Source organism: Pantherophis guttatus, chromosome 6 (genome assembly GCF_059756535.1).
Source record: "Pantherophis guttatus breed Tessera chromosome 6, ASM5975653v1, whole genome shotgun sequence".
NCBI lineage: Eukaryota > Metazoa > Chordata > Lepidosauria > Squamata > Colubridae > Pantherophis > Pantherophis guttatus.
The window spans coordinates 62,001,551-62,023,567 of NC_142068.1; the positions used below are offsets into that span (position 1 = coordinate 62,001,551).

A 22,017-nucleotide genomic window follows, 5' to 3' on the forward strand; every position below is an offset into this window, starting at 1 on the left:
AAAATTGTTTCCTCTTGACTGACACAAATATTGGAGTAAGCAGTGGATAACTCAAGCGAAATATGCACATATATTTACAATGAGAAAAGGAGAGATCATAAGGCACTGAGATTAGAGGATTCATATGTTCACTGAATGTATGAAATAACAGTATGATCATAGCTGTGTTGATAAGCTGTAAAACAATAGAAAAGTAGAGTGAAGGATATTTATGGAGGAAAAAATACAAAATCTCTGTAATATAAGATTATAGATGAAACATTCTACATTTTCCCCAAAAATATATATTAAAAATTGAAAATGTTAATCTAAATATCTGTATAGTCTTCTGTTGCCTAAACTATATCAGAACAGGTTAGATAGCATAACATTAGAACTATAGCAGCAGAGTTTGAAATTGTTAGGCCATTAGATGTAACTCCCTGCTCTGCACAAAAATCCAAATTAAAGCATGCCAAATGATAGCTGATTAGCTTCCTTTGTGCATGCACTGAAGGGGACCTCACTACCACTCTGGGTAATTGCCTTCAGATCTTATTTTTAGAAGGTTTTTCTAACATTTAAATGAAATCTGGCTTTATGCAACTTAAATCCATCATATCATGTCCTGGAGTTGTGAAATAATAGAGAATAGATCTTGTCCATCTTTTTTATGATGCTTTTAGAAGAAAGTTATATTTCCTATCATTCTTATCAAACTTCCTTTGATTTCTCTTTCTAAGATTTAGTTTCTAGTCTCTTCATTGTCTTCCTCTAGATTTGTTTTACTTTGCCTGTTTCACTTTAAAGTGGATGGCCAGATCTTGACAATGCCCAAGGTGAAAGTTCTGTTGATGCATCTAGAAATAAAAAGAAAAATTGATACTAAAGATTTCAGAGAACCTATAACGAGTCTCATACAGTATGTGTTTTTGGTGCTGTATCATTGAAGATGCAAAAAAATTATTTAGTCAGCAGAAGTAAGTCTTGGTGCTGATTGTGGTTCAGATCACACATTCTTTCTTATTTATTTATTTATTTATTTATTTATTTATTTATTTATTTGTTTAAATTTCTATACCGCCCTTCTCCAATATAGGACTCAGGGCGGTGAACAGCCGAAAATAAAAACAAGACATACATACAAAACATACAAAATCTAAAAACTGATTAAAATAATTAAATCTTTTGGCCGTGATTAAAACAATTCCAATTTAAAATCAGTTTAAAATTTGACTCAAGCCAGCCCAGCTAGTTGAAATAAATGGGTTTTCAGGGCCCGACGAAAAATCCGGAGGTCTGTTATTGTACGTAACTCTGGGGGGAGGTTGTTCCAGAGGGTGGGCGCCACCACAGAGAAGGCTCTCCCCCTGGGGGTCGCCAGCCGACATTGTCTGGCGGACGGCACCCTGAGGAGGCCGACTCTGTGTGAGCGCACTGGCCGGTGGGAGGCTATTGGTGGCAGAAGGCGGTCTCGTAAGTACCCTGGCCCTAAGCCATGGAGCGCTTTAAAGGTGGTCACCAACACTTGAAGCGCACCCGGAAGACCACCGGGAGCCAGTGCAGCTCGCGCAGGAGAGGTGTCACATGGGAGCGCCTCGTCGCCCCCATAATCCCCCCTGCGGCTGCGTTCTGGACCAGCTGGAACCTCCGGGTGCACCCCAGGGGGAGCCCCATGTAGAGAGCGTTACAGTAGTCCAGGCGGGAAATGACGAGTGCCTGAGTGACTGTGCGTAGGGAGTCCCGATCTAGAAAGGGGCGCAACTGGCGTATCAGGCGAACCTGATAGAAAGCCCCCCTGGCCACGGCCATCAAATGATCTTCCAAAGACAGCCGTGCATCCAGGAGGACACCCAAGTTACGAGCCCTCTCCGTGGGGGCGAGTGATTCACCCCCAATAGCCAGCGATGGCATCAGCTGGCTATATCGGGACGCCGGAAGCCACAGCCACTCGGTCTTGGAGGGGTTGAGTCGGAGCCTGTTTCTCCCCATCCAGGCCCGCACGCTTATAAAATTAAGTTAAATAATACAAATAATGTAAGCAGACAAGATACAACCTCAGCAATATTCTGTAGGATAATGCAGTGATTGTTTAAAAAATAGATTTAATGAATTAGGTTTGATAAAATCTCTGAAGAACTCTAGACTGAAATGTATTATATCATTAAAGAGGAAACAAAAATATTGCAAAAAAAAGAAGCCAAACTATTCTTCTTGAAAATAGCTAAAGAGAGGCGGATAATAAAAGAGAAAGAGGAAAATTTCACTCTCACCAAATACTGAGTTTTAGAAAAGAAGAAACAAGGAGTTATATCTAAAGGCAAAACAAGGAATTGATAACAATTTCAGATATCAAGGCAATCTTTTGTGCAAAGATGGGCACAATTAAGAATAAAAAAGATAAATATTTCCGAGACAAAACTATTAAAAAATGGTATAAATAAACATAAGAATTTTCCCCCGCAATCTACAAGTTGATGATACCTATGAAGGACTAAAAAAACCATTGCTAACAACAAAACTGCAGAAATGAAATACCAACTGTTTAAAGCTTTGCACGATAATGACTAATTTGCAGTTAGTAAACAGATGTGGCAAATACACCAAGATTAAGGAAGTGGAAAAAATCAATTTAAATTCAGCATCAGAAAAACTTCAGTGCTAAAAATTGTTGAAGCTACCAAACAATTGCAGATACCTGATAATGAGAAAATGGTCAAGGTTTTGCATTCCACGCTTCAACAATCCATGGAACAAGCACTGTCAGATGTACAAGCTAGATTCAAAAGAGGCAGCTCACATTGCTAATCACTTCTGGATAATGGAGAAGGCTAGAGTTCCCGAAAAACATCTTTTTATTGATTATGCTAAGGGTTCTTACTCTATAGATACAATAAATTGCCCACAGCCCTTAAAAAAATGGGTGTACCAGGCCACATTATCTGTCTACTGGGGGGGGGGGAGAGATCTACAATGATCAAGAAGCAACAGAATACAATATGAAGCAACCAAATAGTTCTAATCTAAGAAATTCGTGTACCAAGACAATACCAAACTGTTGCCTTATTTAGTTATATGCAGGAAAAATCCTGGATTAGAAGAAATAAAAACTGGAACTAAAATAGCTAGGAGAAACAACAACAACCTGAAAAACATGCTGATGATACTTTTTTGATGGCTGCAAGGTAGGAGAACATAAATTGAAACTCTTATTGAAGGTGAAAAAAGAGAAACTTCTTCATCAGCCACTATACCGCTACTAATTAACATTAGACAAACTAAGATTATGTCAATGCCAGTCCAATGCAAATAGATAGAGATGAAGTAATAATAGACTATGGTCAAAAATTCACAATAGTGATTGTAGTCATGAAATAAAGAGATGTCTGTGAGAAAGACTATGACAGGTATATACAATATATAAAATTGCACAAATAATACATTGATGACAAACATACATATTCCGAAGGCCCTTCTATTTCAATTCTGATGTATCCCTTTGAAAGTTAATTGGGGGGAAATCCCTTTAAATTCTAGTGTATAGAACACGGGTCCCCAACCCCCAGTCCAAGGACTGGCACCAGGATGCTGCATGTCAGAAACTGGGCCACACAAACCAGTGAAGCCCCATCTGTGGGATGCAGGGAGCATGTGAAACCATGCCCCCTACGGTCCGCGTAAAAACCTCTCTCCAAGGAACTGGTCCCTGGTGCCCAAAAGGTTGGGAGTCACTAGTGTAGAAAATTGGTAAGAATGCTTTCAACCAAAAGACTCATTCAGTACTAGATGAATTAAAAGCACACAGCTTGCTGGAAGCATTAATAACCAAGTTAAAATTTAAATATTTTGGAAATGTAATTAATTAAGATAGTTAATTAACACAGGTTGAATGTAATCAATGTGTGTATGTAAGTGACAGTTATAAAGACTTGATTATGTGCCTTTCAGAAATATCATAAGCTACTGGTGTTTTTCTACAAAGTTTATGAAAATTATAGCAATCAGATATAAAATTCCATTTTGCATACCTCAAATGTATGTCATTATTGTACAAAAGGGTATGTCTGTTGGATTGGAGAAGAAAAAGAGATCTCTCTTTAAATTATTAAAATAAAATTAAAATTATTATAAAACTGTCGCTGCATACATAGGAACAGCTTCTGAAGCAACTGTATTTGATAGGAAATGGAAACAACTGCATTACAGGTTCAAACAGAAATACTGTTGCTGTGCTCCTGTGCATGGCACATCTTTCAAAATATTGCAATACTCCTACTATTTTGTGTATTTAATGAAAAATCTTTGTGACGTGAAATACACACTAGAGATAAAGAATTTTTTATTAACTTTCAGTCCTCTTCATCGTGCAGTTTTTTCATTTCAAAAAGAATCTACCCTGTGATACAATGCAGATAGTAAAAGGTGACAACAGTTTGTCCATCAAATGTATAAAGAGCTGCCATGCCGCTTTTGATGTGTTCTGTTTCTGTTTTTACTCTACATGAGTGATTGTTGATTTAAACAAATGCACTTTTTGCTTATTGTCAAGTTGTTGTATTTATCGGTCCAACTTTTCGAGCATGAGCATCGTTATTCAATATTGCGTTTTAAAACTACATTACTTTTTTTTTCAGGAAAAAAATATCTTGCTTTCAGTTAATATTTGAATTCAAACTATTACAGTTCTTGTAATCATTTTTTTGTATTAAACTTTTGTTTTCTCAGATTGAAATCAGTCCACTTGAAAATGCAATTGAAACGATGCAGTTTGCAAATGATAAAATTAACAATATGGTTCAGCAACATTTGAATGATCCAAATCTACCTATTAACCCTCTGTCTATGCTGCTAAATGGCATTGTGGACCCTGCAGTCATGGGAGGCTTCACCAATTACGAAAAGGTTTGGTTGGTTTTTGTTCTCTCAGTAGTGATGCCATAGAGATGAAAAATAAAGAGCTTAATGTCAATGACACAACTGAATAAGTTACTAATAAACTGATTAGTATCCATTACTAGAAGAATGTATTTCATATTAAAAATGGGTACCGTATTTTCCGGCGTATAAGACGACTGGGCGTATAAGACGACCCCCAAATTTTTCTGTTAAAATATAGGGTTTGGGCTATACTCGCCGTATAAGACTACCCCTCTTCCAACGCACACCAAATAAAAATTAAAAAAACATCAACTGGCTCACCCACAATGTAAAAGCAGCTGTGCTAGACCCAAAATGGCCCCTGAAACAAGCAGGAACCTTACACAGCCACAAAAAGCCACAAAAAACAACTTTCACACTTTACACACACACAACACAACACAACACAACTGGCTCATCCACAATGTAAAAGCAGCTGTGCTAGACCCAAAATGGCCCCTGCAACAAGCAGGAACCTCACACAGCCACAAAAAGCCCAAAAACCCAACTTTCACACTTTACACACACAAAATTCCACATACAGCTTTGTGAGATTTTGTGTGTTTGTGTAGTTAGAGTGAAACACTACAGAAACACACTAAATCTCAGAAAGCTGCACAAATATTATTTTATTTTATTTTATTTTAATTTTTATATGAAAGCTAAATTTAAAACTTCCTAAACTTTAAATGGCTAGGTCTAAAAAAGAACAACTAAAAAAAACCCCAGTTTTTTCCCAAAGGGGAAAAAAACTTACCCAATAGAACAGGGGTCTCCAACCTTGGCAACTTTAAGACTTGTAGACTTCAACTCCCAGAATTCCTCAGCCAGCTTTGTTTTGCTGGCTGAGGAATTCTGGGAGTTGAAGTCCACAACTCCCTGCCTGCTTGATTGCAGGCAGGGAGTTGCTTACTGATGGAATGGATTCAGGCAAGCGAAGCAAGGCAAGCAGCTAAGGCAGTGGTTCTCAACCTTCCTAATGCTGCGACCCTTTAATACAGTTCCTCATGTTGTGGTGATCCCCAACAATAAAGTTATTCCTAAAACCATCAAAAATATGTGTTTTCCGATGGTCTTAGGCCAGGGGTCCCCAACCTTTTGGACCTCAGGGACCACCAACTTCATAATTTTAAATTTTGCGGACCACTAATACGAATCCAGTGCACCGCTTGCTGAAGCACCTGGACTCCCAGTACGGGATGGGGTCCTTCAGGCACTCTCCCTCCTGTCTGTCTCTCTCTCTCTGTCTCCCACTCTTTCTCTCTCATTCTCTCTTTCTCTCTCTCTCATTTTCGCGCTCTCTCTCTCCCTCTCTTTCTTTCTCTCCCACTCTTTCTCATTCTCTCTTTCTCTCTCCCCCTCTCTCATTCTCTTTCTCTCTCCCACTCTCTCATTCTTTCTTTCCCCCACTCTTTCTCTCTCTCCCCCTCATTCTTTTTCTCCCCCCTCTTTCTCATTTTCTCTCTCTCTCTCTCTCATTCTCTCTCTGATTCTTTGATTCTCTTTGATTCTCTGTCTCTTTCTCTGTCTCTCATTCTCTCTCTCTCTCTCTCTCTCTGATTCTCTCTGTCTCTGTCTCTTTCTCTCATTCTCTTTCATTCTGTCTTTTTCTCTCTTTCTCTGTCTCACTCTGATTCTCTCTCTCTCATTCTCTCTCTCATTCTTTTATTCTCTTTGATTCTGTCTCTTTCTCTGTCTCTCATTCTCTCTCTCACACTCTCTCTGATTCTCTCTGTCTCTTTCTCTCATTCTCTTTCATTCTGTCTTTCTCTCTCTTTCTCTCTCTGTCTCACTCTGATTCTCTCTCTCTCATTCTCCCTTTCATTCTTTGTCTCTTTCTCTCTCTATCTCATTCTGATTCTCTCTCTTTCTCTCTCATTCTCTCTCTCTCTCATCTCATGGGCCAGCCAGTGTCTTGGGGCTGAGAGGAAGTCAAGCATCTCCCTGAGAGACTGAGGGCCGAAAGAAGTGTGGGAGCGAAGCACTACTTGAACTTGTGCGGCATGAGCATTCGCCTTGGTATATTTGCGCCAGCCGATGGCCAAGGCAGCCCTCATCTGTCTGCTGAAAGTGCAGCATCAGGATTCTGCCTTGCTATATTTGCGGCGCAAGGCAGCCTTTGTTTCCTGCTGCTTGGGACTCAGAGCGGTAAATAGCGTCTGATCCGGAGAGCAGCTGGATTTTGCTCTCTAATCCGGATGCCAAATCGGCCCTCTGCAAACTCTCGTCTCTCGAGGAGCGCTCCCTGAAGCAGGGCTGGAAACTTTGGTTGGACTGCTTGAGAGAGGAGAGCTTGCAGGGGGGCGATTTGGTGTCTGCAATGGAGAGCGGCATCCGGCTTTTTCTCTCCGCTGTAAGAGCGCTCTAAGAGTGGCAGCCCTCATCTCCTAATGCTTGGGACTCGGAGCGGTAAATGGTGACTGGTCCGGGAAGCAGCTGGATTTTGCAGTCCCAAGCATTAGGAGATGAGGGCTGCCACTCTTACAGCGCTCTTAAAGCGGAGAGAAAAAGCCGGATGCCGCTCTCCATTGCAGACATCAGATCGCCCCCCTGCAAGCTTTCCTCTCTCAAGCAGTCCAACCAAAGTTTCCAGCCCCGCTTCAGGGAGCGCTCCTCGAGAGATGAGAGTTTGCAGGGGGCTGATTTGGTATCTGGATTAGAGAGCAAAATCCAGCTGCTCTCCGGACCAGTCACCATTTACCGCTCCGAGTCCCAAGCATTAGGAGATGATATATCCTATTTTTGTATCCTATTTTGAATTGTGTTTTTAAATTAAATAATGTAATTAAATTATTTTTGTTAAAAACACAATTGTTTGATGAATAAGTAATGAGGATTAGTAGACAGAAGAGAAAATCAAGGAAGAATTTGTGTGGTCTTGTTTCTTTCTCCTCTTCTTCCCTCTAAATTATCAGACAACCCGAAGAATTAAATCTGATTTGAAAGCCATATTTAATCTACCACTGGGCCAGTTGGCGCCAGGAGTAAGGCTTTGAGGGGATCCCTTCAGCCACATTTTTACCATGTCTTAATCCAGATGTCATGTGAATCTATTAACAGTCAGTGGGCCAGGGGAGCCCCAAATTGTGACTCAGTTGGCAGGTTTACAATTGTCAGTTTGTAGTTGTGTTTCAGATTGCCTGCCTGTGTTGTGGAAATCTCAAACTCCATCCATCTATGTGATAGTATACAATTCTGTAAAAGAACAATAGCCAGTACATTTCTGGCTCAGGGCCTCATTATATTAAGAAGGCTGAAAAAATTAGATATAGATTCTGCATTATTACAGTGACTATGTGCTGCTAGATACAAGAGTAGAAAGCTGTGAATGGCTGATAAAGTAAGCCAATAAAAGCACCTTTTCTGACCCAGGTGTGTTTGTCCTAAAGGCAAGGAGCCTTAGGTGGCTGTTGTTGGATTCAACCACCATATGCAGGTTTTTGTTACCTGTAATGGGGGCAAGAAATGAATCAGCTTGCTAGACCAAGAGCTGGCTTATCTTCCCTGATTAGAATAATGTATTAATATTGAAAAGGCTTAAATTGTCCTTAAATTTGGCAGCAATGATTAATGATTGATAGATAAGTAGACAAAATTATGCTATTTTTACCAGATGAAAATTATTTTATTTAATTATGCTTCCTCAAATGGCCTGTAAAATCTGTGCAGGTATAATTCTGTGACTTTCTAACGTACACATTACATCATTTAGTGGCTCAGAATCATAGCATTTGGCACTGTTCTAGCAAAGATCTCACCAGTAAATATAACCCAAAATGAAGCAAGGTTATAAATGCAACATGAAGCACTTTAGGGGGCTTTTAAAAGATGGTTGTCATTTATATATTTATTTCCACTCATGGTCCCATCATTAACTGTTTTAAATGAAAGAAGGCTCACATTTCACAATGCATGATTCCAATCTTCATTCTCTATGATTGTTATGATGATAAATAAAGATTATCAAATATTCAATATCAATCGAATATTATAACAGTAATATTCAATACTATGCCTACTCAGATATTTACCTCCTTTTGAAATATTAAAATTCCAGAACAGTATTTTCAATTAGAAATACAATTGAAATACAATTCAATCTATTTTCCCACTATAAAAAGTTTGTTTTTTCCCAAAAATCATTTTAGAACTGCTCTTAACTTTTTAATAAAAGGCAGAGTCATTTATGAAGTAATAGGCCATCAGTATCTATTAGTCGTGATGAGAGATATTACTTCCAATATGGTTCTGTTTATCTTTTTTTTTTTGGAAAACACAAGTGGGAGACTGCTATTTTCCTCATTTCCTGCTTCGTTTCTCATGTCATCTGTTAAAACATGAACTCTTAAAGTGTCTTATAAATTTTTTTTATATACCAATTAATACTTTTGAATACTCAAATTTGAGACAGGTCTTATTTTTTTTTCATAAACTGATAACCTTATTTGATGATGCAAATCACAATATGATTTGTATTTTATTATTTAGTGCCTTTATACCGAATATAAAATTATACTTGGTATAAAAGTTATAGTGGGGGCATGATGGCTCAGTGGCTAAAGACACTGAGCTTGTCAGCTGGAGAATTGACAGTCCAGGTCTGAGACTCAAGTTCCGCGCAATGGAGTGGGCTCCCGTTACTTGTCCCAGCTCCTGCCCACATAGCAATTCAAAAGCATGCAAATGCAAATAGTTTAATAGGTAACCCTTACATGGGAAGATAACAGCCATCCATGTGCCTTTGGTGTATAGCCATGCTGGCCACATGACCATGAAAATTGTCTGGCTCCCTCAGCCAAGAAACAGAGATGAGGACCGTACTCTAGTGTCAGACATGACTGACAGGGAAACCTTTAGTTTTACTGTTATACCAATATATATTTATTTCAACATGTCACTAATAAAACAGAAATATTGTTCTCCAAAAGGCAATTGTTAATAGTGACCCTATTGGAGGAAGAGACAGTTGAGATAAAACAAGCTCTGATATAGCCATCATTAGCTTTCCTTCCAAGTCCCCCATAGCTCAGTTGGTGGCAATGGCCCTTAAGGCAATGGGGAGAAGAGCACAAGTGAAATAGGCATCTACCAGGTGTCTACTTTCCTCCTTCTCAGAAAGAATTTTCTCAGAACTATTGTTAACGTTAAATATTATGTTTACCTATTATTATGCATTGTATAAATGCTATTGTACTAAATAACTGCTGGCTTTTTCCCCATTAGGCTTTCTTTAATGAGAAATACATATATGAACACCCAGAAGATCATGAAAAAATTGAAAAACTAAAGGATCTAATTGCATGGCAGGTAAATCAGATTGACAAGGAACCAAATGTCTTTCTCAAATAGTTTATTGCCACTTTTGACAAAAATGAGGCATGAAAAAATTTACTCTAATGCAAGGGTGCTATTCAGCAGGTTCTGACAGGTTCTGGAGAACTGGTAGCAGAAATTTTGAGCAGTTCGGAGAACCAGCAAATACCACCTCTGGCTGGCCCCAGAGTGGGGTGGGAGTGGAGATTTTGCAATATCCTTCCCCCAGGATTGGGGAGGGAATGGGGATTTTGCAGTATCCTTCCCCTGGAGTGGGGTGGAAATGGAGATTTTGCAGAATCCTTTCCCTGCCATGCCCACCAAGCCACCCCCACAGAACCAATAGTAAAAAAAATGTGAATTCCACCACTGCTCTAATGCATATGTTTATTACCTGGGCTAATTTATTCCATTAGTGATGAAAAATAATATAGAGATATAAGTTCCAGTTGTAAATGATCATATTGGGATAGCAGAAATCTTACTTACAAATATATCATGACAAAGTTGTGCTAGATCCAGATTAAAGTACAGAATATGGAAGATATAATTAATAAATAAAAGAGCAGCTTTTCTCCAACTTGCTGCCCTTGTAATGAGTTGTATTTTAATTTCTTTAATTTAATTTCTCATGATAAGTTTGGAATTTATATGTTTTTTGAGTTTATTATGAAAACTAATCCAATATATCTTGTGGGCATCAAGTTAGGGAACCAAAAAAGGTAAAATCTTAAAAATAAGAAACTAGAATTAATAGACGGTGTTCTCCAAAGTAGCTAAAAGTAAGAAAACAAGTGTATATTTCAGGTTTTATCACTGCTTTCTGCATCATAAAACAGCCTGCCTGAGGCTTCAGAAAATATTGAATATGCTTAAACTTCATTGAGCTTTTTAAATGATTTTTCTAAACCAGGTTTAGTAACTTTCTGGGGTTTATGAAATTATATGGTTCTCCTATATATTCTTGTATTTAAAAGAGAGTTTTGACTAGAAATTACTTAATTATAAAATTAATTACAAATACTGCTGACAGCAGGTTAGTATAAATTAAAACAGAATAAGAAAAGGGAAGAAGTCCACTGAAGGGGAAAAGTGATCTCAGATGTGAAGTTTGCTGTTATAAACCAGGAAAAATATGAAGTTGATGTTGCAGAAAGAAGTAACATTGATGGAAGGAAAAAAGTAAAACCTTCTAATGACTAAATCATTAGAGGATATCTGTAATTCAAAAATATCTATTAAATATAAACGTATGCCATTATAGTGATTTATGTAATGTACAGATGATGCCCAATTTCATTATGCAAATGATGAAAATGATGTAAATTGCCACAGAAATTTGCTCCATTGCATAAAAAGTCCATTACATTGAGGTCCACTAAATGGAGGTTTCACTGTATTTTTTTTTTTTTGTTTATTTCTTTCTTATTCAAAGAATTTAAAATGAAGATTTAGGTTTATTAACAGTTGTATTTTATGTGAGTTTACTCAGCTGTTTTCATGTGTTAATAATTATGTATTGAATTGCCGCTAAAATTAAAATTTTCATCAATGATTAAAAGAAGATAAAAGTACAAGAATGGGGAGTTAATATCTACAGGGCTTATGGCATGTTCCTGTCCAAAATCAACTAGGATATATTTGCAGCAATTGAAAGCTCATAGCAGAAAAAGTCAAAGGATTCAACCAGCAAGGCCAAACTTCAGTTGATGAAAAAGCACAAGGGCTTATCTGTTCAAAGAAAAAAGGCTTGCAGACAGTGGAGATGATCCTCCATTATGAAGACACAGAAATGGAGGAACAAGAGCTGTGGAGGTGTCTAATGACCAAAAGCAAAAACATAGAGGATATTTTGTATCACTGGAACTCAGAAATTGTTTTCAGATCATTGTAAATATAGGAGATTCCACCTTTTTAGGGGAAGATACAGCAGAATAGGAAATAATAATAATAATACGCTACTCAGCTGGAATCATCAACTGGACTTTGGCTAAACTGGAAAACTTGGAACGGAAAATGTGCAAACTTTTGAATATGTACCAGGCTTTACATCCACGAAGTGACATCAACAGGTTGTAGCTGCCAAGAAGAATAGAGGGCAGAGGGCTTTTGCAAATTCATCAAACTGTAGAAGAAAAATGAAGTTTGAATGACTATGTGAATCAAAGTACTGAAAAAATGCTACAGGCTGTGAAAACATGATCATAGACTACATCTTTTCTTCGAATGTGTTGTTTTCAAGACTATATTTATGGCATCCTAGGAACTAACAGTTGACATCAATATTGATGTCATTTGAAAAATTCCTAGAATACTGAAATTCCAGCTGATTGGCAAATGTTCTATCTTCAAAAAGTGGAGAAAGGAACATCCAGCAAATCCTTATGGTCAGTCTGACATTTATCCCTAGGAAGATTCTAGAGAAAATCATGAAGAAGTCTCTCCATAAGTATATCAAAAAGAATGCAATAATTTCTAGACATTACCATGGATTTGTAACTAATCTTTACAGATCAGTCTTTTCTCACAATTTGACTGAGTAATAGCCTTAATAGATTATCTATTAAGCATGTAATTCAATTTCAACATTTTTGACGTGCTAATGCTATAGTCTGGATGTAATTAAGCGCTGTTATTAATTATTGATTCATCACTGAAGTGCCTGGTGGATTGGTCTGGGGTCCATGACTCTTCTATATTTTCATTAATGACCGAAATGAAAAGGTAGAGAGATTGTTTATGATATTTTCAGATTATATATAATTGAATGGGATGCCTAATTCTCTAGAAAATCAACATAACATTAAAAAATATGTTGCAGTAAAGGGCAGGAAGTCAGTGTAAATTATTATCTATGTAAATATTATTATGTATTATGTAAATAGCCCACTAAAGAGAACTTGAAATATTTTCTATGAGGTGGTTTCAATTTTTAAAGGGGATTGAACGTTCGTAGCATTTGAAACATCCTGTTAGTTCTTCAGAACCATTTGGAGCAATTCTCAGACAAACTATTCATAATTAAATATATGCATTTATGGTATTGGAAGGGTTTTTTTATATCCTATTTTTGTATCCTATTTTGAATTGTGTTTTTAAATTAAATAATGTAATTAAATTATTTTTGTTAAAAACACAATTCAAAATAGGATACAAAAATTCCAATATCATAAATTCTGTTACAGCTGGTGATAGAGCTATGAGGAAATAGATACCCCTTCCCAAGATAGCACCATGCAGTATTCCTTTCATCCATCTCCATCCAGTTTTCTGAAAGCAGCTGACTAATATTTTTACCACTGTATGCAGGGAGTCACTTGCCACACCCAGTGGCCATTCCACCCAATGATTTATAGCTTTTTATAGCCATCCAGCCATTGCTGTGGCAATACATCAATAATGAAGACAAGCTTTATATCATAACAGCAAGGCTGGCTGATGCTATAAAATACTATAAATTGCTATAAATTACAAGAATGGAAAAGGCTTATAGGAAAAGGAGTAGAAAAGATGGTAATGTATCGACTATCACCTTCACAGGGTGAAGGTCCATAGCAAGAAACTGCATTTACGCATCAAGAAGCACACCCCTGACAGTAACTTTACTACTGTATTTTGTGAAAAGGAGTCTCTCTTGGTTAAAATTTTCTCATCTTTTTCCCCAGAATGTAACAAGGTCCACATAGAGCATATTTTGTACAGTTTTGGAAACAGCCAATCCATTGTGTTGCTCCAAGAGTAAATGGATTTGAGGGCTTTTCTTTTTTTAAGGCTCGCAGAGAAAAAAGGAGAGCCCAAACACACCCTATAGAGGCAATCCTCGATGTACAACCACAATTGAGCCCAAAATTTCTGTTGTTAAGTGAAATATCTGTTAAGTGAGTTTTGCCCCATTTTACGACCTTCTTTGCCACAATTGTTAAGTGAATCACTGCAGTTGATAAGTTAATAACCTGGTTGTTAAGTGAATCTGCCTTCCCCATTGACTTTGCTTATGAGAAGGTCGCAAAAGGGGATCACATGACCTTGAGATACAGCAACGTCATAAATATAAACAAAATGCCAAGCATCTGTATTTTGATCACATGATTATGGGGTGCTACAAAGGTCGTAGCTGTGAAAAACTGTCATAAGTCACATTTTTCAGTGCCGTTATAACTTCAAATGGTTTGTTTTGTTTTTGTTTTTGTTTTTGTTGGATTTATATACCGCCCTACTCCCGAAGGACTCAGGGCAGTGAACAGCCACAGAATAAAACACATAAAACACATAAACACATGGTCAATAAATAAACTGTTATAAGTCGAGGACTACCTGTAATGAAAAAAGCAAAGCCTTGACTAAGTACTAGAAAGTTGCAAAGGGATTCAATAGGTCCAAATGGTAGTAAGAAAACATAGATTAATTATAAAATAAGGGAAGAAGTCTCTGATATTTTCTCCTGGCCTTACTGAGCAAGAATGGTGTTATTGAGCCACTAAACTCAATAGAGTCGGCTTTGTGGTTCGGAGCACATAATCAGAATATATGGTGATTTGGGAAGTGACATAACTAAAAAGTTATGGAGTAATTTATTTTATGAGTCCACTGATCACTTTTAACAATATTTTCCTTTTAATATACAGGATTATTTTTATCGTATTTTACTTCAGTAGCTAAAAACCATCAGCAAACATATTTTTTGAAAACTTTCTCCTTTTTCTGCTTGTTTTTTCCTTGTTATTCATTTATTGAAAAATAAAACATTTTATGTGATAAACCAAGGGAAAAGTCTGCTTTTTATCCCTTAGCTGCCTAATAAAATGGGAGAAGGAACAAGTAGAGTAATTATAATTATGGTACCTTATATTTAAGTTCCATAGCATAGTGGAATAGGTTATAATTAATGTTTGATTATAAGGAAGTAGTTCTAATTGAAGCAGCATAAGAGTGACTTTTAAAAAAAATTACGATACCAGATACTGTAATATGTAAATATTATACTTCTCAAGTCTTTTTCGTTGGAAGTCAAATGAACTGGCAATTGCATTCTACTTCAAATCAGATTCCAGATTACATTCTGTAAGATTTCTTGAATACATTAAGTGCAGTTTGCTTGTTTTCTTCTCTTTCTTAATAATAAAATCTGCTAATTTAGGTGGATATTTAGGGATGGTAGGAAAAATTGTTTTAATCAGTATTAGGGTTTAATTATGAATGATTAAGAAAAAGCCTCTTAGCCTGATTACTATGAAGAATACTAAACACTGAAAACATGTATCGCATTTTATTACCACCCCATTAAGTTTGAAAAAGAGGGAGGAAGAGAGGAAGGGAGGGAGGAAACAACAAACAGGAAGGTTTGTAGCTGTGGGAATAAAGTGTTTTTCTTAAAATATTTTAAAGGTCAGTCCTATCTCTATACTGTGAGGTAATTATCTTAAATAGATATTTTATGACAGCAGCCTTGGCCGTAGTTATTTTCAGTCATAAAATAGAATTATTTTTTCTGTTTTTAAATTTTTTTAAACCATTGTTTAGATATGTATGTTTAGCAGTAAGCAAATTAATTTATAAACACTTAAGTACACAAAGATGTATACAAATTCATATAAAATATTTTAGTGGTCATAATTAGTTCTCTTTAGCCCAAAAGCATGTGTTTTTTAAAAAATGTTTTTGTTTCTTGAAATATTGTGGTTCAGACTGTCATAATGTGAATGAGACTCATCATTATCATTCTAAGTATATGCTTTCTTAAAAACATATATTTATCTTGATGAAATTATATACATAAAAACATGGATAATAGAAAAACTGCATGTATGTATCATGTGCAGTTTTTCTATTATCCATGTTTTTATGTATATAATTTCATCAAGATAAATATATGTTTTTAAGAAGGCATATATTTAGAATGATACAGGTTTTGTGGAATAACAGTAACAGTAATTATTGTAATCTTCATTTTGTTATAATGAACAGTGATATTTTGCATAGATTCTTACAGATATTTTTATGCTGGCAACTCTTATGTATACAGCTGAGATGAAATTCTCATTGAGTTCTTATTTTATTTGAAAGAAGATCAGAAAATGAAATAAAATGTAATTGTCCATTACAGATCCCTTTCCTGACAGAAGGTATCCGAATTCATGGGAATAAAGTCACAGAAGCACTAAGGCCATTTCATGAGAGGATGGAAGCCTGTTTTAAACAACTGAAAGAAAAAGTTGAAAAACAATATGGAATTAGAAGTCTTGTGAGTAGCTCTTTAAATATGCCATTTTTAAACACTCTTCATCTTGAAAGTGAAGTGATGGAAAGATTATAATAATAATAATGAGAAGGAGGAGGAGGAGGGAGAGGATGATGATGATACTTGGTTGATACCTAGGATTGTGGCAGCAACCTGTATCAACCATCAGCGCCAGTCAATGATATTTGTGATATTTGTTAACTGAGTTTCATGTTTAATGAATAAAAGAGATAATAATAATAATATAAATAAAAATAAAAAAGATGATGATTTTTGTGTTCATTAGTGGATTTCCAATTTTATAGAGGCAGTTTATGTTATGAAAATGAACTCCCTAAATATCCATGGAATATATGTGGACTATACAAAACTGCTTTATTTAAGGCCTTTCATCCACCACTGTGGCCAGACAAAGTAGTTGTTTTCCTATAAAACAGGGGTGTCAAACTGGCGGCCCACGGGCCAGATGTGTCACACACAGGCATGCCCACCCCAGCTCCATGAAGGCAAAAAATGTTGCAATATGTCACATGACATCAACATGACGCAGTGAGTTTACCGCCTTGCTATAAAGGCTGCTAGCAGCATTTTCTTTTTCTTCCTTTCTTCCTTCCTTTCTTCCTGCCTGCCTGCCTGCCTGCTTGCTTTTAGGAAAAGTAGAAGCAGGGAAGAAAACCATTTACCAGTATCTTTTCTGCAGACAAACTATCGTATTGTTCCCACCAAGCATGTTTACGTCACTGCATCCCTATCCTGATGCCTGTGAGTCTAGAGGGGATCTCCCAGATAGGAATATTCATCTCATCAAATCTCTTTCACAAGATCAGTATTGCTACCAGGGCAAAAAAAATTTAGAAAAAGAAAAATTGTGGGTGAGGTTCTGATATCTCTGGCAATCAAAGGAAACTCCCTCCCCCAAGAAACGCAATACTGCTAGAATAGAATAGAATAGAATAGAATAGAATAGAATAGAATAGAATAGAACCAGAACCAGAACCAGAACCAGAACCAGAACCAGAACCAGAATCAGAACCAGAATCAGAACTGAATAGAATTCTTTACTCTTTATTGGCCAAGTGTGATTGGACACACAAGGAATTTGTTCATAAGTTATAAGTGTACATACAAGCAACAAGTTATAACTCATGATCATAATCATAAATACAATCTTCATAAATCATAAGATGCAACACTCAGTGATAGTCATAGGATACTAAATAATCATTATAAATAATAATAGGATACTAAACAAAAGCAATCAACATAAATCATGAGCCACAAACCTCATGTTACAGTCATAAGAAGCTAAGGAAATAGGGGATAGGAAAGATGAGAAGGATAATAACCAGGGAGAGGGTAGTCTTATAGTAGACTAATTGGACCCTACAAGGTACCAATGTCTATTTTGCCTTTTTTCATATGAATGATAAAGTTTTGTGGCATATGATCTTGATCTAGCTTCAACCTGCTTCAGTGGCTTCTCAAGAAAAAAGTAATACTTGAGTCTTTATAACATAATCGTTTTTTGGTGAATATTAGGAAAAGCCCCTTTAAAGGGAGTTCAGTATTAAACAAAATTGGTTTTGTGGAGGGAACTCTTAAAATTATTAAATGCAAGTTGGATAGTCATGGTCAGATTTCTTGATTTGAATAAAAGTATCGTATATATCGTCTTTAAGGTTTTCTCCATTTCTACAGCTTTAATTTTTATTGATGGCCAATTATTTGATTATGTTTTTATTACTAGTGATGAGATTTGCTATTGATAATTGCATTTACTCTTAACATTTTCTCTTAACTCGTTGCTGGTTACAAAATCTTCAGCAAAGGGCTGAATCCAGTTTCGTGTAGTAGCCAAAAGTGAATATGACCAGGAAAAACAAAATGGATCAAAGAAAAAAAAAAGATATTTCCTAATAACTAATTAGAGATTATTTCCTAATGATTTGCCACTGTAATTTAGAAGCATGAATCATGCTTCAAAATGCTGGTGGCAAATGAGAGTCTATTGAGAAAAGAGGAACATCAGAAAAACTCCTAAGGTACCTACTTAAATTTTAATTGTTACTTCTTTCTAAGGGTTACATTTAGAAGTTGTATATACTTTTGGAAACCAGAAATTGAACTTGCTCATCAGTGTATGTGCAATTGAAATACACTGACATACAATTTTCAGGGAATTGTTCTTGGTGAACAGTCTTCATATACTCCAAAGTGATTGATTTTGTCATGTGAATTATATGGTATATATATTATTTTTGACAAGCACAGAAAGTTGTAAAGGATATGAACCTAAGTTTCTTATAATACTATACAATTTTCATAATAGAATGGGAAAGAGTAAAATCTACAACTTTTTGAAGACAAATCTAATATATGAAAAAATGTAAGATTGACTTAGTCATGCTTTGTGTTACATTATTTGTATCTGATCTTTTAAAAAGGAAAACATAAACTATTGATATTTATTTTTCTTTATTTTATATTTATTTATAGGTTTCTGCCTATAGATTTTACCACATATAAGTATTATAGTTAATCTTTGGTACAACTTTAATCTTCACTTTGTTTTCTATGCAGTAATGATAAAATTGGAGTAGTTGATTAGGAGTAATCAATTCCTTAAAAAGAAGATAAATCAGGTATGGGAGAATGAAAAGTGTTGTAGACTAAGAAAATGCTCAAGGCTTTCTCAGTTTAGTGTTACTTAAATTATATGATTCACCATCATTACTAAAAATAACAGTGACAAAACTGATAACAAGAAAAGAGATAAGTCTCCCTTTCTCCGTAAGTCATCTTCTAATATGTTCCATATCCAGTGTATAAACATTATACTTATTGTACTACCTAGTGGAGTTCAAGGCAGCTATTTCATAAAGTCCGCTGGAGGTAGATAAATTGCTTTAGTAATTGTCAGTTGGCCATCCCCAGTCTAAATATTTTCCACATGAAAAGAAATATAGGGACATAAATTCTACTTATAAATCACTTATTAACATTGTGGCAAAATTAATGACCTTATTTATGCCCAGATGGTATCCTATCACTGTTGTGTTAATCACAGCAAAGATCTTGTTAAAACAGATAATGTTATATCTGTTTTATCAGTACCTTGTGCAGAACCCATTTCCTATTAATTAATAGTTTGAACTATTTATCAATGATCAGAGAGCACAGGAGTTTTATTTTTGTCAGAAAAGCACGAATATTTTGTGTGTATATCATTTATCAATAGCTATCAAATCTTTAGTATTCAGTACTGTAAAATTTTATGTTAAAAGTATTTTACATAGGTTTATCCCCATCTCTGTTTGTTTATGAACAGAGGTAATTGAATCTCAGTACTGGTATTTTTGTTTCTATAACATTTTGGTCCATTTAAGTAATAGTATTTAATAGATGTAATGGACTGTTAGATCACTACCAAGTAAAATCTCATTCACACAGAAAATCATGGGATCCCTTCTTGATCTAGGAAATTGCCAATCCCCAGACCAGGAGAGGTGAGCTGAAGCAGATGCCAAGATCTCTCCAAGTAGAGTGCGAGGACAAAGAACATACCATTTTCCTACTCCTTGCCAACAAAATTCCTTACATTTCAGACAACAGAATCTCTCCTTGGGATGAGATTCCTGATGCTGTCTTTTGCACCAGCTTCTTGGAGCCTGTATTTAAAATAAGAGCTGAGCAGGAGCAGTGAGGTTGCCACCAGAGAGGCAACTTTCAGATTTGGCTCATTTCTACTCCATCTTATTTTTTATAATGTAGGTACCAAGTGAGGTAAGGTTTGTAATGATATCTGGTGATAAGGGATGTATTTGCAAGGAATGGAAAGAAGCCTGAGAATAAACACTGAAGTAAAAATCATCATGGGGAAATAAGATGAGAGTGTACAACTTGGTTATTGCTGGCTAATTAGGGCAGGCTGCTGGTTGTCCTCTTTTCCTTTGAGATTGCAGTCCAACCAAGGAAGTCAAAGTAACAGTAAAGGTGGCCAAAAGTGCTGCTCTTCAAATAAAGTCAGCTACTGATCAAATGTTTATTATCCTATATATAAAATATTGAATGTAGCTGGTGATTTGCTAATGATCTTGCTAGGGGGAGGGAGTGATTTCCTGAGGAGGGAATATACCTCCTTAATCTGTGTCATCAGCCTACTCCATGGTACAACCAAATAGGATGGGAAAGTGAGGAGTTAGAATGGCCAATAGGAATTCTATCTTGCTGTGGAGTAGGCCAAGTCAGGAAACCAATACCACAAAGACTACTATAACTTTTGAGGGGATTTTAGAGTATATTTAAAGAATTTTAAAGTCTAATAGAGTTTCCCTTGACCTCCACTTATGTTAGAGACAACCAAGGTATTTAACTTCTTTCTCATTCCCTCTTTATTTCCAGGGCTAAATCATTGTTTACTTAACCATTATTGTATTTCTTCTTCATGATTAGCTCCGTACTCTACACACACACCAATGTCTGTCAAATTTGAGTGTAATTATAATTATAACAACTGTTATTTGAAATATTCTTCTTGAAGAAAGGCTATCATAGAGCCTTATAAGTGATATCTTTGGAACCCCAGTTAGTAACAGTGCTCTTAATAATGGTCCGATGAAGTCACCATACTTTTTTTCATTTTCATTTTTTTATTATGTCTTTGTAACAGAAGAAGTTATATTTTATTTTTATTTCTGTTTTGTTTTGTAGCCCTCATCAATAGATGACCGGCAAGGCAGTCGACCAAGGTCTATGGTTCGATCGTTCACAATGCCTTCCTCCTCAAGGCCACTATCTGTTGCTTCAATTTCTTCCATCTCTTCTGACAGTGCTCCTTCTAGGCCTGGATCAGATGGGTAAATGCACCATAATGTGTTCTATAGTTTTGTTCTGCCCCCTTTTCTTTGTCTTTTTGAAAATCAAGTCTAAGCTATAAGAGTCTATCATGATGTGTGGGATATAAGAGGTCTATTTTTCTAGTTCATTCTGGAGCTATTTGCTTTTATTTCATAAAATTATACAGGCAAATTGAAAATCAGTCTTATAGCTAGACAGTGCAAAAAGATATTTAGCTTGAAGATTCTTATCAGCCTCTTTATCTAAAATATTAAATATTAATATTTAAAATTAAAATATTTAAAATTCACCTAACTATTTAATGTTAAAATATTAAATGGTTAGGTGAATTTCTATACTAGTTTTGTTTGTTTTGTTTTATCACTAGTTTGATGTTGCATACACCATGATCCCTGTCCCATTGCATAGAGAAAGTGGGAGTAATTACCTACATATTTATGGAATGCAAGATTTTGACCTAGACACTTTATCGCTAACTCTTGCCATTGTTCACATAATAAAAATAGGCATTTAGCAATAGTATTTACTTTAGCTTTATAAATAGCTTTTGAAATGTTCTTTATCTTGGCATGTAAAAGTACACAGAATTTTAAAAAATGGAACAGGTTATGATACTTGTGCATTTGCAAAAGTATGTTTAAACTGGCTATTCTTTGGGGAGGCAAACATGCCTATTTGCATTTTGCTATAAATAGATAGCAGAGAAATATTTT

The 22,017-nt window shown here is 35.9% G+C and overlaps 1 protein-coding gene across 4 annotated transcripts in view; it reads left to right on the forward strand.

The window, feature by feature from the left end:
• DOCK1 (dedicator of cytokinesis 1) overlaps positions 1-22,017 on the forward strand; it is a 427,633-nt gene that overhangs the window by 379,127 nt on the left and 26,489 nt on the right. For all 4 annotated transcript variants that reach the window (XM_034436445.3, XM_034436446.3, XM_034436447.3 and 1 more), the window contains exons 45-48: positions 4,705-4,881; positions 10,120-10,203; positions 16,313-16,450; positions 21,158-21,303. In XM_034436445.3, coding sequence (XP_034292336.2) covers positions 4,705-4,881; positions 10,120-10,203; positions 16,313-16,450; positions 21,158-21,303 — 545 coding nt within the window. The remainder of the gene's footprint in view (positions 1-4,704; positions 4,882-10,119; positions 10,204-16,312; positions 16,451-21,157; positions 21,304-22,017) is intronic.